This window comes from Poecilia latipinna, unplaced genomic scaffold (assembly GCF_001443285.1).
Source record: "Poecilia latipinna isolate Pla-1442-1.1 unplaced genomic scaffold, P_latipinna-1.0 Scaffold1913, whole genome shotgun sequence".
Taxonomy (NCBI): domain Eukaryota; kingdom Metazoa; phylum Chordata; class Actinopteri; order Cyprinodontiformes; family Poeciliidae; genus Poecilia; species Poecilia latipinna.
In genome coordinates, this window is record NW_015114529.1 from 22,628 (window position 1) to 36,815 (window position 14,188).

The window sequence follows — 14,188 nt, forward strand, 5'->3', positions numbered from 1 at the left end:
GAAATTAATACCTACATTTCAAAGTTTCACTGAGTTAACACAGCTATGGATGACATGTAAAAGATTAGTCTTTTTACCCCCCCAGCGTTGTATGCATGCGTGAAATTTCTGTATGCAAAATAACATATATAGTCGTAAGTCAGTGCCTCACTAGCAATGAACCTCACCACACGTCACTGATATACATATATTTAGTCATTACCTTAACATGCAACATGCTTCTTGATAGACAGGTTGAAATTCCTGAAGTATAAAACATAGATGTTCAACCTTCCTATTACCTGCTGAAAACCTTCCTCTCTCACAGCCTAAGATCAAATGTGACCTGACCTGCCATAGGAAACAGATTTCTCTCTCAATAACTTCTTCCATCTCTGCACTTCCTCCAAGAAACCACGTCAAACAGAGATGATGTCTGGAAGTTTAGAGATTGAGGTTCTGTAAGATTTTTTTATTTTTTAATGTTCCCACTTGTACGTGATGAATAAAAAACCTGGATGAGGCAAATCACAGTGGAAATTTCCAGATTTGGTCATTCAGCTGTCTTTCTGTAAGGGTAATAATACGGATCACTTCCTCAGCTCACTGTATTGGCTCCTCTACAGCCAAACCCCTCCACTGTGTTTCCAGCCCTCCTGAGGCGAGGTGATAAAACCCCTCAGTTAAAGACTACTGCCTCAGATTAAAACGAAACGACTATTGTAACTTGACATTTGAGTTCCTACTGGGAAAGTAATGGGTTTAGTTACTCAGTTAAGATGATTGTATTTCTCCTGAGTCTCAGCAGTCAATGACTCCTCGAATTTATCGAATGAAGATGCCCAGTCCTGCATGTTTGAAAGGAGCAGCGTTATGTAAAATTGATTTTTATTTTTTTTATTTTATTTTTTAGCTTTAAATCATGTGATAAAACATAAAACCTTGGTTCTTTCATGCATGTTTGTAAATCTGCATATCTTTACATCTCCCGCGGCAATCATTCAGCTGTTCAAAACTTTTGGTTGGACCTAGCGCCACCTTCAAGGTGTAGCTCCAAGCTTCTGAGCTTCAACCTACCAGAGCAGCTCTTCCCCGCTCAGCTCCTTCAGACTAGCCAGCAGCAATTAGCAAACCCCAAGTGGAACTGCGCATCTGCTGACCTTACTATGCAAGCTCCTTCTTACTGCATTGCTGGCAAAAATGTTGTTGAGCGATGTTGTGATGACTTCCTGGGGGCGGAGTTTCAGAAAGAACGGGGGTTCTTAAAGAGACAGAGCCCCAATTTCAAGTCTTTAAATTACAAAGTCAAAATTCTTTTAAGTCATATTTGATGTGTATGGAATTTTTTTTATAACAACTGAAGTTAACGTAGTTACTTGATTATGCAATAAAATGGCACTGTGTGAATAGAAAACGCATAATACTGCCCCTTTAAATAAAATCTAACATTTCTTTTGTTCCCAATATCATTTCTCTTTGCGTCTGGTTATATATTTATTAGAACATAGTTGTAATGCTCAAACACTGATGCGCCCAAATGAAGCAGGTCTGCTGCGGCTATTGACAGAGTGTGTGTGTATGGGTGTGTGTGTGTGTGTGTGTGCGCGCGCGCTTGTGTGCGTGTGTGTGCGCACAGGTGAGGCTTTTCCCTGCCGCAGTGTGTCTCCTTCTGGCTAACCAAGCGTAGCGTTGAGGAAGGGCGGACATCCAGCTCCTTTTCATCCATCAACACCTTGTACCTTCCTCTTTCGCTACTCCTCCTCACCTCCGCTAAGCTTGGTTTACTGTGCGGCAGAGCGCCCCGGCATACGGATCTCTCCAGGATGTGACCTCATAAAAGGGCGCAGAGTAAATGTAATGAACTCCCAGCCCATTACACTGATCTGAGCGCATTTGACATGTCTTCAGGGAGCCCCAGGATAGACTCGCAGGCAGTGAAAGAGAGGGAAAGAAGCAGATGGGGAGACGAGCGGGAGAGGAAAAAAAAAACTATAATTTCCCAAACTGTGCTTTGGTTTTCCAAAAGCAAGCAGTAATTATAAAGGAGATGCACTGAGAAGGCATTCGTTGACCAGATTTTCACTCAGACCGATAACCAAACTGATGGAAATGCAAAAATCCGATGCTTTCTTCATCTCTTCCAGATAGCGCTGACGAATGACGACGAAACTCTTGATTTAAAAGCTGCTATAGCAGAAAAACTATTCAGCTCTGTCCAGGATCAGCAACGTGTTTAAAGTTAGAAAAAGTTCTTGTGAGTTAAACTTTTAGCTCTTACAAGGAAGTTTGTTCAGTGTACGGCGAAGTTGTTCTGATTTCCATTTTGGAAGTTTTAATCTCCGTCTCTTATGACGCGTGAGAGACGTTGGCAACCTTTTAGAATTCCCAAATTTAAGATAACGACATTTATGGCTGAATTAATGGTAAATTAAGAATAAATAAATAAAAAATATTAAAAAAATTGACACAGATGACAATAATCAAAACCAAGTCATTTTGATCAAATACATTTGCTTCTCTGTGTGCCGCCGCTGCTGAGTTTAAGGCGAAATATAATCCGTAGCTTCAAGTCACTTGGTGTGTTAGTCGCTCATAGATCAATCAGTGATTGATCACTGATAGATGATGAGTCTCAGGCGGTCGCACTGATTGTTGTTTGAGAAGCGAACAACAATGCACATTATATCCCAAATGTCCCCACGCGCATCTCTTGCATCAATGTTTAATTGCATCGCTACTAATTGGTGAGGAAGCTCAGAAGAAGGTTGAAAAATGTAAAAAATAAATAAATAAATAAATAAAAGATGAATAGTTTCCTGAGAAACCAGTTTAGTCACCAAGGTAAAAGCCTCCTGCCTATTTCTGCTCCATGCTCCCCCCTGCCTTGTTTAGTTTGTTTTTTTTTTCCTTCAGTCCTGCCCCTGGATCGATACCTGGGAACAGATCCCATCCAGCCTAGTAATGACATACCAGAAAGGCAGAGAAGAGGGGGACATTAACAAATGCTCGCCCTCACACCCACCCAGACAGTCCATCCGCTGAGCCATTATGCCCCCTTCTCCACATTTCAATGCATTTTCTACGCAGTGAAAGATGAAACCCCACATGTGTGTATGCGTGTGTGTGTCGCCACTTGAAGCGCTGATGGTTTCTGTGCTCACATGTATGCATTATGCATTGTGTTTAATGGAACAATTTGCATTGGCTGATGGATGTTGGTGTGCTCTGTATGCAGAGTGATTGTTTTTATTTTTTCTTTGTTTTCCTCACTCCTATGTTGCATCTATTGTATGTTTTCTGCAGTGAGTCACCTTTCTGTAGCAGCCAACAAAAAGACGAAACTTTACTTAAAAGATGACCAACTACAATCACAGAAATCAAACTGGTGGGACAGCAGAGATCAAAATATTACAAAACCTAAAAAGCAGGGAATTTATTTTGAAATTGATAGCTGTGTTGTTGAGAATTAAAACAATCCAAATCTAGGAAATCTGTGGTGGGTGAAGAGAGACAAAAAAGCTGCTGAGGATATTAATTTCTTTTTTTCTCTCTCTCTCTGTTTTTTCTCCCCACTAGTCATCCTGAGTCCGTTCGGCCTGAAGGCAACACTGACTGGCCAGTCGTTTAAGATGTCAGACCCCCCCACACAGAAGCTGATCGAGGAGTGGAACCAGTTTTATCCCATCAGTCGCAGTAACAAGGAGGGCTCTTCAGAGGACAAGCCTGAGGACATGGACTGGGAGGATGATTCTCTGGCCTCTGTAGAGGTCCTCGTTGGTCAGTTTTTAAGTTTTAATGACCTACTCGGTCATTTTTGCATTTTATTTTGTTGTTAAGCATCAGATTTTTTTTTTGTTGTTGTTGGTGTAGGTGGGGTGCGTATGGTCTACCCAGCCTGCCTGGTGCTTGTACCCCAGTCAGATATCCCCGTCGTGGCCCCTGTGGGGTCCTCTCACTGCACTGCCGTCTACCCGGGTGGTCACCAAGTGCCTGCTTCCCAGCGAGAGCCTGCCATGTCATTGGTGACCCTCACCCCTCCCACGTCACCCGAGGAAGCGCACACAGGTGTGAAATTTAGGAAAAGAAAGCTAGTCGTGTCTCTCTTCTCTGCAGATTTTTTTTTTATTTTGTATTTTTTGGAGGGAGGTTTTTTCGGTACGTCAACCCCAATCTTCCTCTCTCCAGTGGACTCTCAGTCGGCCCAGAAGTGGGTCAAGATGCCATCATCATCTGACGCATTCAGCGTGGACAGAACAAGTCACCACGGAGGGAAGATTCCACGCAGGCTGGCCCGTCAGGTGGTGGAGCGTGTCTGGCAAGAGTGCAATATCAACAGAGCGCAGAACAAGTGAGTAACACACCGCTTTACCAGACTGAAATAAAATAACATAGAGATGGGATTCTGTCATCTGCAAAATATTTTTGGGCTACAGCTAACTTTTTTTTTTTTTTGTTTAACCGCTTAATGTTACTGTATACGATATCAGAAAAATGCTAACAAATAAGAAAACAAACCTTTTATTGCCTAAAGTGCAATTACAGCATTCTTTTCGTCAACACTGCATCATTTGTAGCTAAAGATGTGTCTGCAGCTATAAAAGTCCTTCTAACATCAACATGTGAGAAGCTCAGCCCTTTCTGCTTGACTTGGCATCAATACATTGTAGGGCAGATTTGGTGATTCATTTTTTTATATGAACAATTGGACAGCAAAAAGGCCTTTTGATAAGAGATTTGCTTTACAGAATTTGAACCACGTGTAGATAAACTACGCCATTTGAGTTCTTGGTAGAACACATGTACAGATACAGAATTATTTTCCTTAAATTTTTCTTGTCCAGTTTTGGCTCAATTACTTCTCTGAGTATGTTGTCCTTTGAGCAAATGGCATTTCTCCAGTTAACGATTAACTGATTCCTAAATTAGTTGACGATTATTTCAGTTCATTGATTAATCGCGATTAATCAGTTATTTCATTTAATCACGATTAACCAATTAATTATTTCAGCCCGGAAAAAAAAAAATTTCTACTAAAAGGTTTCAGGTTTATGGAAATGGAGGAGGCAAGCATGCAAACAAGGCAGCCAGCAACCAGAGCTGCTTTTTGCTCGTTTGCGTTTAGCTTAATTATAGGCATTCTGAAACGATTCCCGGCTCTCTCTCTCTGCTTGATCAAGAGAATCTGCTGTGAAAGGTTCACAATGTTTCTGCTTTTAAGGCGTTTTGGATAGCAGGGGAGATTATGGATAATCTCCTAGCGCTGCCCGGGTTCTCCGCAAACCCCAACGTCTCATTAACTTTCTCTTCCCAGAGCCGACTCGAAACGTTTTTCTGTTAAATTCCGGAGCAGGGGCAACGAGATCCACGTAAATCCACTGCTTTGTTTGTTTTGCGATGCCTTGGGAACATATGTGGAGTTCTGGGTTTGTGTCTTTGATGATAGATAATTAAAAGAAAAACAACTCTGGGTTTTGTATAATTCAGCTTCAGTGACTCTGACACATTGGGCTCATCCTGGGTTCTGTTACCCCTTGACCAGGCACAGACTGCTGGCTAAATTTAGCTTTTTGGCCTGTCAGCCAAAATATTGTGGCTCCGGGGGGGACGGTGATGCAGCCACACAACAAAGCTTTCACCAAGCGGGACTGCATAGCGCAGAAAACCAACCAAAGACGCACATGTTTTGATCCCTATTGTTTCAGGCGTCGTGCGTAACGAGCTGCGTAAAAACAGATTCCTCCTCCTCGCAGTGCAATAAAAACAAATGACTTTGGAATTTGGCTTAGATGTGTTTGTTTCTCACACCTTTACCTTTAGGCGGAAGTTTCCAACTGCGTCCAACGGTACCTGTGAGGAAGAGGAGGTGGAGAAGGTTGGAGCCTGGGACTTTGTGGTGCCTTCACAGAGGTCCTACTGCAGCTGCTCCAGGTAAGTCTCTTGTACTTCCTGACGAAAGATCGGATGAAGATGCTACAGATTTTCGTTTAATCACTTGAGCCTTTTTGTACAATATTAGAGATATATTAAAACATGAATATAAACAAACCAGTTCCCTTTTTAAATAAGAAAATAAACACAATAACACAGCATTTTTTTTTATGAATCTGAATTGGGTGAAGCTACATCTATGCCACTTGAGTTTTGGTAAAAACATACATCTTGCATATCTTAAATGTCTTTCTTTTGAGACTGTCTGATTACTAAATTAGTTGATGATTAATCTGATTAATCACAATTAATTGCTTCAGAACAAAACATTATGGAGATGGCAAGAAAAAAAAAAGTATTCTAAGCTAATGAGAAACTCTGTTTATCGTGTACTTGTGCACGTCGTCACTTGCTTTTGTTTTCGTTTTCTTCACTGCAGACACAAATCAGGAAAGCAGCGAACAGGCAGCACTCCGGGCCAAACCCAGTCGACGGGTCAGCCCTCCCAGCCTACGACCAAGCACAAAACCGGAGGGGAGAAGCCAGAGAAGCAGCAGAAGAGACCCCAAACGCCGTTCCATCACCGCAGCTTGGCCAGCGACGAAACGTCCATAGAGACCGAAGCGGCGGTAGGCCAGAGGCTGGCCATGAGGGCTCAGGACAGCGGACGATTTCGATCTGCGGACGTCACCCCCCTCCCCAAACCCCCCCAGCTCCATGGTGGAGCGATTGGCGCCGGGCCCTCGGAACAGTCCAACTCGCCGCCGCCACCACCACTTAGTCCCCGCCCCAGCGAGCGTGGCGAGGAGTCAGGGGAGGGCATAAAGAACCCCTCCACTCCCAACAGCCAACACTTCTACCAGCTACCCCCAGAGCCCTGCTTGGCCGGGGCGAAGGGCGACGGCGAGGAGCCCGGCGGGCCCCACGGCTTGAGCCATCACTTCCACAACCCCCACTCTCATCCGGGATCCTCTGCCTTCTCCGAGCCTCCGGAGCCCACCGTGTTCGTGGGCTCGGCGGTCAACCTGGAGGACGACGGCTGCCACACGCCGTGGAGGTTATTCAACCTGCCCCGCAGGAAGGAAGCTGAGCTGCCCACGCCGCCGCTGCCCGGAGACAAGCTGAGGGACGAGGCAGCGGCGTCACAGGACCTGGTGTCGGTTACAGAGTGAGTGCCGACGCTTCGAGCTTCACGCCCAATCGGCGACTTTTATGGGTTCGGTTAGGGCTTGGCAATAAATCACTACCAATATATTAGGGCTGAACGATGTGACTGAAAAACTTACCACAACGTAAGCAATTCAGTGTAGATGGATAATTATAGAGCTTTTTGTTAGAAATATCTGAATACTTCCAAACTGGTGGCGTTACATTTCCTGTTTTCACTGCATGCCATTTTTTTTTGGGTTTTTATTTGAAGTAATGAAGCACGGTGGCAAAACCTCAAACTACTGTGGCGCACGTTACTAAACAGGTTGTTGCTAGGTAACCATGTTGATGCCACCAACCTTGCTTAAGCTGGCAGTGAGAGGTTGAGCAGCTTTCCTCTCCTGGCATCCCCCAGAATGCTGTGCAGTTCTGGAACAGAGTTCAGTGAATATTCTACATATTGAATATTGACTATTGCATCAGATGTACTATCTATTGATATCTATTAAATGTTTACAGCGGTATATATTGTTGTTAATTTATTGTCCAGCCCTACAATGTGTATCGTGGTAGATGTGGACAATAAAACATTTTGCTGGATGATAAATTGTCCAAAGAAATTATTACAATAAACTATGTTGTTTTGAGCCCATTTGCAACAAATATAATAATAATGGCCAAATAATTCAAGTTTGCCCTCTCAAAAACTAATAAACTTTAATTTTACAAAGAACACTTCCCTCTTGAACTTTAAGAAAACACCACATTAAGATAAATTAAAAAAAAAAAAGTTGTAGAAAAATATAGTTTCTGATATTGTCTGAATGGAGAAAGTCCCATTCTTTCTCACCGCTTACGGGACCGCCGTCCTCACTGCCGTCCTGGCCTAATTTCAGTCAACATTCCCCTCGTCTCTCCCTGTCGCCCGTAGCATGCTAATCACTCCCTATTTGCCCCGTTGTGACATCACACGTTACGAATGTGCCGGCCCAGCACTACTCATTGATTCCTACACACAAAACACACTCCGAAGCTCTGAGAGAGGAAGAGTAACGATCGGTATGGATAAGGATAACCCCCGGCTATCGGAACGGAGTTGAAGCTGATAGAGTTCCTGTCTGTTGACTGTCAGGCGGCAGAGACGGCGTTGCTCACCAGCAGGTGTGTTGGACGGCAGGGCAGGCGGGGGGATTACTGGGTTGGTGGAGTTGTGCAGTCCTAAGGGACCAGCTGTTCGGACAGCCTTTTTTCTAGTGAGCTGTAATCCTTCCAGCTCTGAATGACCGCTAATCTCCTGCTCGGGCCACTGCACACACCACCTTACATCTGGGCCAGACGAGCACGTCGTCGAGCGAGACGAGGTCCAGGGGAAACGGAGGGACGACGCGTCAGCCGGCTCAGTCACATCCAAGTAGGCCGCAGTTACGCCAAGCCACAAGCTCCTAAATGTTCGAACAGGTTTTCAGAAATACCGCAGAGACGTAATTGACGGCAAACACGCCGCATCGGTCGGGCCTCGCGGCAGCTGTCGGAGCTGTTTGCATCCGCTGACGTTTATGCTGCTGCCTGCAAACATGACAGCGACGCTGACATATGTTGCGAGGTGCCATCTGTTCGCACAGAGCCGCTCTGCCTGTAAAAGTCGCCCTTCGTAAACTAAGACGATTTAGGAGTTTTAGACGTTTTAGAGGAAAATCGGCTGTCGACCGGCGACCAGACACTTCCAAACTTTAAAAGTTTGGATTTTTTTGTTCATTTAAAAACATCCAGGCTGCACTGACAGTCGCACTTTTCATTGTGAACGCGAGATCAGAAGAAGCACGACTTTAGAAGAAATACTTGCTAATTTTGATGAAATGAGCAAGACTGCAAAGCAGATAACAGGGAGGATCTAATGACCTTTGCCTGCATAGTAGCTTTTTTAAAGCTTTTAAACTTTCAGTCTTGGTCTGTTTTAACACCCGATAGTCTCATACTGTTCAGTTTGTTCCATTTTTTCAGCTGGTGCGGTTCACTGTTGCTTTAGTGAACCTGAATGTTAATCCCATATATTCAGTGCTCCGCTTGTCTCAAGTTGTAAAACATGAAACCCCGTTTTTTTAGTTGTTTTTTTTTTTTTGACTCTGGAAACACCAAGTACGAATGATTAATGAGCACTCGCAACTCAAAGGATGGACGAAATGCACACACGGGCTTTATGAAAACCAAAAATTGGAAAGCAAATGTTTGATTCATTTTTGCTCGGTGCTATTATAATGGAATTTACATTAGGAATTAATCCATCTTTGTGTTGCGTTTCCCCACTTCCCCTCCTCAGAGTGATGTCTACATCTAAAATGCCTCTGAAGGTGTCCGAGGACCGGCTTCAGATGTACAGAGCCAGGAGGAACCAGTACCTATCTGCCGCTGTCACCGACGGAGATCACGAGCCAGAGGAAGACCCCTACGCCTTCGAGGAAGGAGACGTCAAGTTCACCTTCTCCACGAAGAAGGACAAAGGAGGAGAGCGGGAGCCTGGAAAGAAACACAAGGTAGGAAAGCTGGAGTCAAATCTAATCAACTGTATCGATTAGTACCTAGCTAAATAGGCCAGTTTCTCTTCAGGATCTTTTTAATGCCAAGAATAATTGGATATAAACAATTCCTACAACAATCTCTTTTTTTTTTTTCTTTCTTTCCTTCCTCTTCTGCTTAAAGTCTAGTGGTCACCATCCAACGTGTTGCCATTATTCTTGTGATGTTCCTAAGCCCACCCGTCATGCAACATGCAGACCTGTTCATATTAACCGTCCGATCTGGACACTCTGCACTCCCTTTGTGCTTGAAAGCAGCTTTTGAATGGGTTGCGCTCAGTGACGCGGGCTCTCAAAAGGCGTGAGGGGCTTATCGCAAAAAATAGACACGACAACCTTTTTTTTATTTTTTCATGAGAAAGTACAGAACGTAAGTCCAAAGAAGCAGACACGGCCCTAGGAACACGTCGGACTCCCCTGCACTTGTTGTTCTGGCTGTGAGGTGATGTTAGCAGATGAAGTAACGGGAAGAGACTCCAGTGCTCGTTAGTGCTGCTGCTGCTGTGCGTCTCAGGAGGAAAAAAAAAAAGAAAAAAGCTGTTAATAGTCAGTATTTTTCTGGTGTTCACGTTGAAGGTGAACACCTGCCTGACGATGCTTTGTGTGATATCATCAGCTCAGATGTTGCCGGGATACGAACACCACAACCTAAGCCGGCGTCGATGTGTCAAGAATATACACGTAGCTTTCTTTTTTTTTTCTTTCTTTCTTTTAGCTTTTTGCTTTAGTTCCCGGCGTTTTGCCAGGATATCTCGTTGTGTTTAAAGAGCGGCGAGTTGTTAATGTAACCGAACAAGAGGAGTTGATTTGTTTGAGATCCGGGAGCAGACGAGCTAGAAAAACAGGCCATCGGCATCCTCAGCAGCACAGCACTAAAAATAACGCCGCAGTCACTTTCTTCGTACTTCCTCTTTGACCAGCCACGTTTTAACCGAACAGGAAGTCATTCCTCAATCCCTATTGTTGCTTTTTTTCCCCCCCCAACGGAGCAACCAGGAGTTTGCATACTCGGTTTCCTCCACTGTTTTCCTTTCTCTTTGTGGAAAACCGTTGGAACTGTGTATGTCCGACTTTCCAGCCTGTGTGCAGTTTGTCTTCCAACTGGCCAGTCGGTACGGCGAAAACCGCTTTGCTGTTGGGATGAAGGCAGCTCCCAGCGGAGTGACAGTAATTCAGGCGGCGTGCGTTTACATCCCCAACATATGTCCGGGCTTAAGTGGACACACGCAGTCATTTCCCAAGTTTTACTCAAGTTAGCCTTTGTCCGCTTTTCTTTTGAAATGCTGCGTGTTAGGAGTTTACACTGTTTCTAATGCAGCCTGGATGAATCTGGGAAAGTTTGGAATTTGATTAAATTCATTTCCATATCCGCAAAAGTGTGGAAAGGTGAAAATTGAGAATGAAAAGGTTGTCCATTTTCTCATCTATTCATCAGTTTCTCTGTCATTCATCCATCTAACTTGCTCTCATGTTTGTCCATCCGTCTTTTTATTTGGTCATCTATCTGTCTCTGTTTATCCATCCTTCTATCCTTCTGTTTATTCCCCTGTTTCTCCTTCTGTTTTATCCGTCCATCCTTCTGTTTAATTTTTATCCTTTTGATTATTCATTCATTTATGTTTCTACTTGTTTTTCATCTATCCATTTATCTTTCTCCTTCTTCCACCCTTTCATCCTTCTGTTCGTCCGTTTCTTTGTCTGTTGTCCGTCCACCGATCTTCTTTTGTTCTGATGGGTTTGCAAGTTCCGTATATTCACAATCCTGTCCACTGTAAAATATTTGCCATGAATTAAATTTCAAATCTTCCTCTGGCAGTGTGCTGGAAGCGACATGTCAGTACTGCCGTTGTATTCCGTCGTGACGGAGGAGGCTTGGAGCGCCGCATACGTCCCAACCTTCACTTCCTGTCAGAATACTAAACCGACTTTTTGTGAATCATACATGAACGTCAAGCAGCGATCAAGCAGTCTTTTTGACTGGAGTGCTGCCGACTTGCACGGCTGGCCATGCAACACACGCACACGCACACACACACACACGCCGCAACTGGGCGCATCATCAGAAGCGCTGCTCCTGTTGAATTAGGCCGAGGACGTGGGCACGGAAACGGCTTTAGACGAGTCGGAAAAAGGGAAATCAGAGAGATTACAATAGTCCAAACCGGACTTTAACGTGTTTTCACCCAAGGCAAACTTATTGATATTGCGATAAGGCATCATTGCGGCCGATAGATTGCGACCTTGGTGCTTGTGTGCGTGCTTGTGTGTGTGCGTGCACGTGTGTGTGTGTCTGTGTCGGGCCTCTAAGAGAGACAAATTAGAGCCTGCGCTGGTCAGAGAAAAGCCCCGGAGCAAAATGAAATCAATGAAGAGGACATAACAGTCCCGTTCCCCAGCTAGTTCTGCTCAGCACACACACACACACACACACCATCGCAGGAACACACGTTCCCACAGAAGGCCAGCCCTCCCAGATATTGATGTCTGGGCAGGAGATGGAGAAGCCATTCCTTGGATCATGATTTCACTGTGGCCCATGCTGGAAATCCCATTTGCCTCAGTGGAAAGAAGCAGAGCCTCTTTGCTGTTCTGTTTTAGTTCAATTCTCTCTCACCAGTCCATCATTTGATGCTTTCCCCCCCTTCAGATTTTCACATTGATTGGTGTAGGTGGGGGGGGGATGTTTTTAGTTAGCTACTTTTAAGCGTTGCCTACCTGTTTTACTTGTCTTTTTTTTTTCTTTTTTCACTTTCAGTTTCATCTGCACGTGTTTTCTTAAAACATTTAATCTTTGCTTTCTTTTCTCCTCTCAGGGTGAAGATGGAGGAACCGGTCAAACAGATGGTAAGCAGTCGATTCGTAACATTTTAGTTAACACGCGTCGCACCGTGTGCCGTCTAATTACAAACATGGTAACTTTAGCGGGATTTAATGTGACAGAGCAACACAAAGTGCAGCACAGCCATGAAGTGGATGGACAGGTTTTTCAAAAGGTTTGGCACGTTTGACACAGTGCAGCTTGAAAGCAAACAGCACCAGCTAAACATTTGACAACTGTTGCAGTTAGGCCTGTCATGGTAATCAATAAATCAATTAATCACATAAATTAAGATTTATCATATAATTTATTTGTTTGCTCTTTAGCACATTATTATTGAACATGCAAATCAATATTATAACATGGTTTTAATTACAAATGTTTGATAATTACTGAGTCAGTAGGTAATATATATCATTAAATTGAGATGAGGGGTTGGATTAAATAAGTGTTCACTTCTTCCTACTCCTTGTCAAAGAGAAAACGATGTAGTGGCAAACAAATTATTTTATTTTTCTAGTTTTTAAAAACCTGCTTGAAATAAATAAAGCAAATCAAATCAACAGATGTGAAAACACCCTAAATCAAATGGGGAATGTGTGACGAGATTTAAATATATATATGCATAAATCTAACTGAATTTGACTTAATTTCCAAACACGATTAGTCAAACTCTTCACCGTTTGCTTTTGCTGTTGCAATTGCGATGAGAGGCGTTTATACAAAGTACTAACAGCGACTTTTCTGTCAACTTTGCGTCAGTCTGTCACACGAATCCTTCCAGGTGAAAACCTTTAGGTGTTTTGTTACATGTGAAAATGGTTGAACAGTTTAAGAAGTATGAATCCTTAAAGATCTACAGTTCAGTTTTCACCAAACAAGCGTCCTAAAATATTTCTCTGTGTCATCTCAAGTTTGTCACATTGTAAGTGCTTAAGAAATTGAATTAGGAAGATATTCAACCAGCTGTTTAGGCCTTTCTGACAGAAAGGGAACATTTTTTGGTTTCACTTGCTTCTCGGGCAGCGCTGACGTCCTCACAGGGGACTTTAGGGTCAGGCCAAAGGAAATCTTTATTAATAGCGTCACGCCTGCCTGTGTGTCCCTCCTCGTGTCCAGATGCGCAACGTGCAGCTGCTCACAACCGCATGGCCTCGTCCAGCCTGATGCACGTGACGGACCTGGTGGTTTCCTTCACCGACCTCGACAACCTCTTCAACTCGGACGAGGACGACCTGACGGTGAGCGGAGGCCTCACGCTTCACGCTGAGGCGCGTAGCTCGTTACGCAGCGTAGTTTGGCACCACTGTGTGTGTGTGTGTGTGTGTGTGTTTCCATCATTCTGTGCTCTTCTGCTCTTCTCTTCATCACTTCCTCTCCGTTAATCTAAACTGTTATGTGTTACACTTGTTCGCTTCTGCAGGTGTGAGAAATTAGGCGGGGGTAAATTTAGAGTTAATATTCTGACTTTTCTGTCGCAGCCTGGTACCAGACGGCCCGTGAATGGAACCGATGAGAGATTTGGCAACAAGGAGCCGAAGACATCCTCGTTGGACCCCGTATCTTGCATCAGTACGTATTTCCATCCACTCCTCTTTCTCCACCCATCAACACTTTTGTCCATCCAATCATCCAGAGGTTCGTCCGTCTTTCCATCTATTTAACAATCTATCAGTTTCCTCGTCAGCATTTATGTCCAAACCATCCATTCATGCTTTTGTCTCTCCATCTGTCTGTCCAT

General features: G+C 44.0%; 1 protein-coding gene across 1 annotated transcript in view; it reads left to right on the forward strand.

The window, feature by feature from the left end:
• LOC106935134 (mediator of RNA polymerase II transcription subunit 13-like) overlaps positions 1-14,188 on the forward strand; it is a gene marked incomplete at its 5' end in the record, with an annotated part of 41,473 nt that overhangs the window by 9,365 nt on the left and 17,920 nt on the right. Inside the window, 9 exons of the mRNA XM_015015451.1 lie at positions 3,556-3,756; positions 3,850-4,044; positions 4,165-4,327; positions 5,797-5,907; positions 6,347-7,075; positions 9,374-9,587; positions 12,443-12,473; positions 13,567-13,688; positions 13,929-14,019. Coding sequence (XP_014870937.1) covers positions 3,556-3,756; positions 3,850-4,044; positions 4,165-4,327; positions 5,797-5,907; positions 6,347-7,075; positions 9,374-9,587; positions 12,443-12,473; positions 13,567-13,688; positions 13,929-14,019 — 1,857 coding nt within the window. The remainder of the gene's footprint in view (positions 1-3,555; positions 3,757-3,849; positions 4,045-4,164; positions 4,328-5,796; positions 5,908-6,346; positions 7,076-9,373; positions 9,588-12,442; positions 12,474-13,566; positions 13,689-13,928; positions 14,020-14,188) is intronic.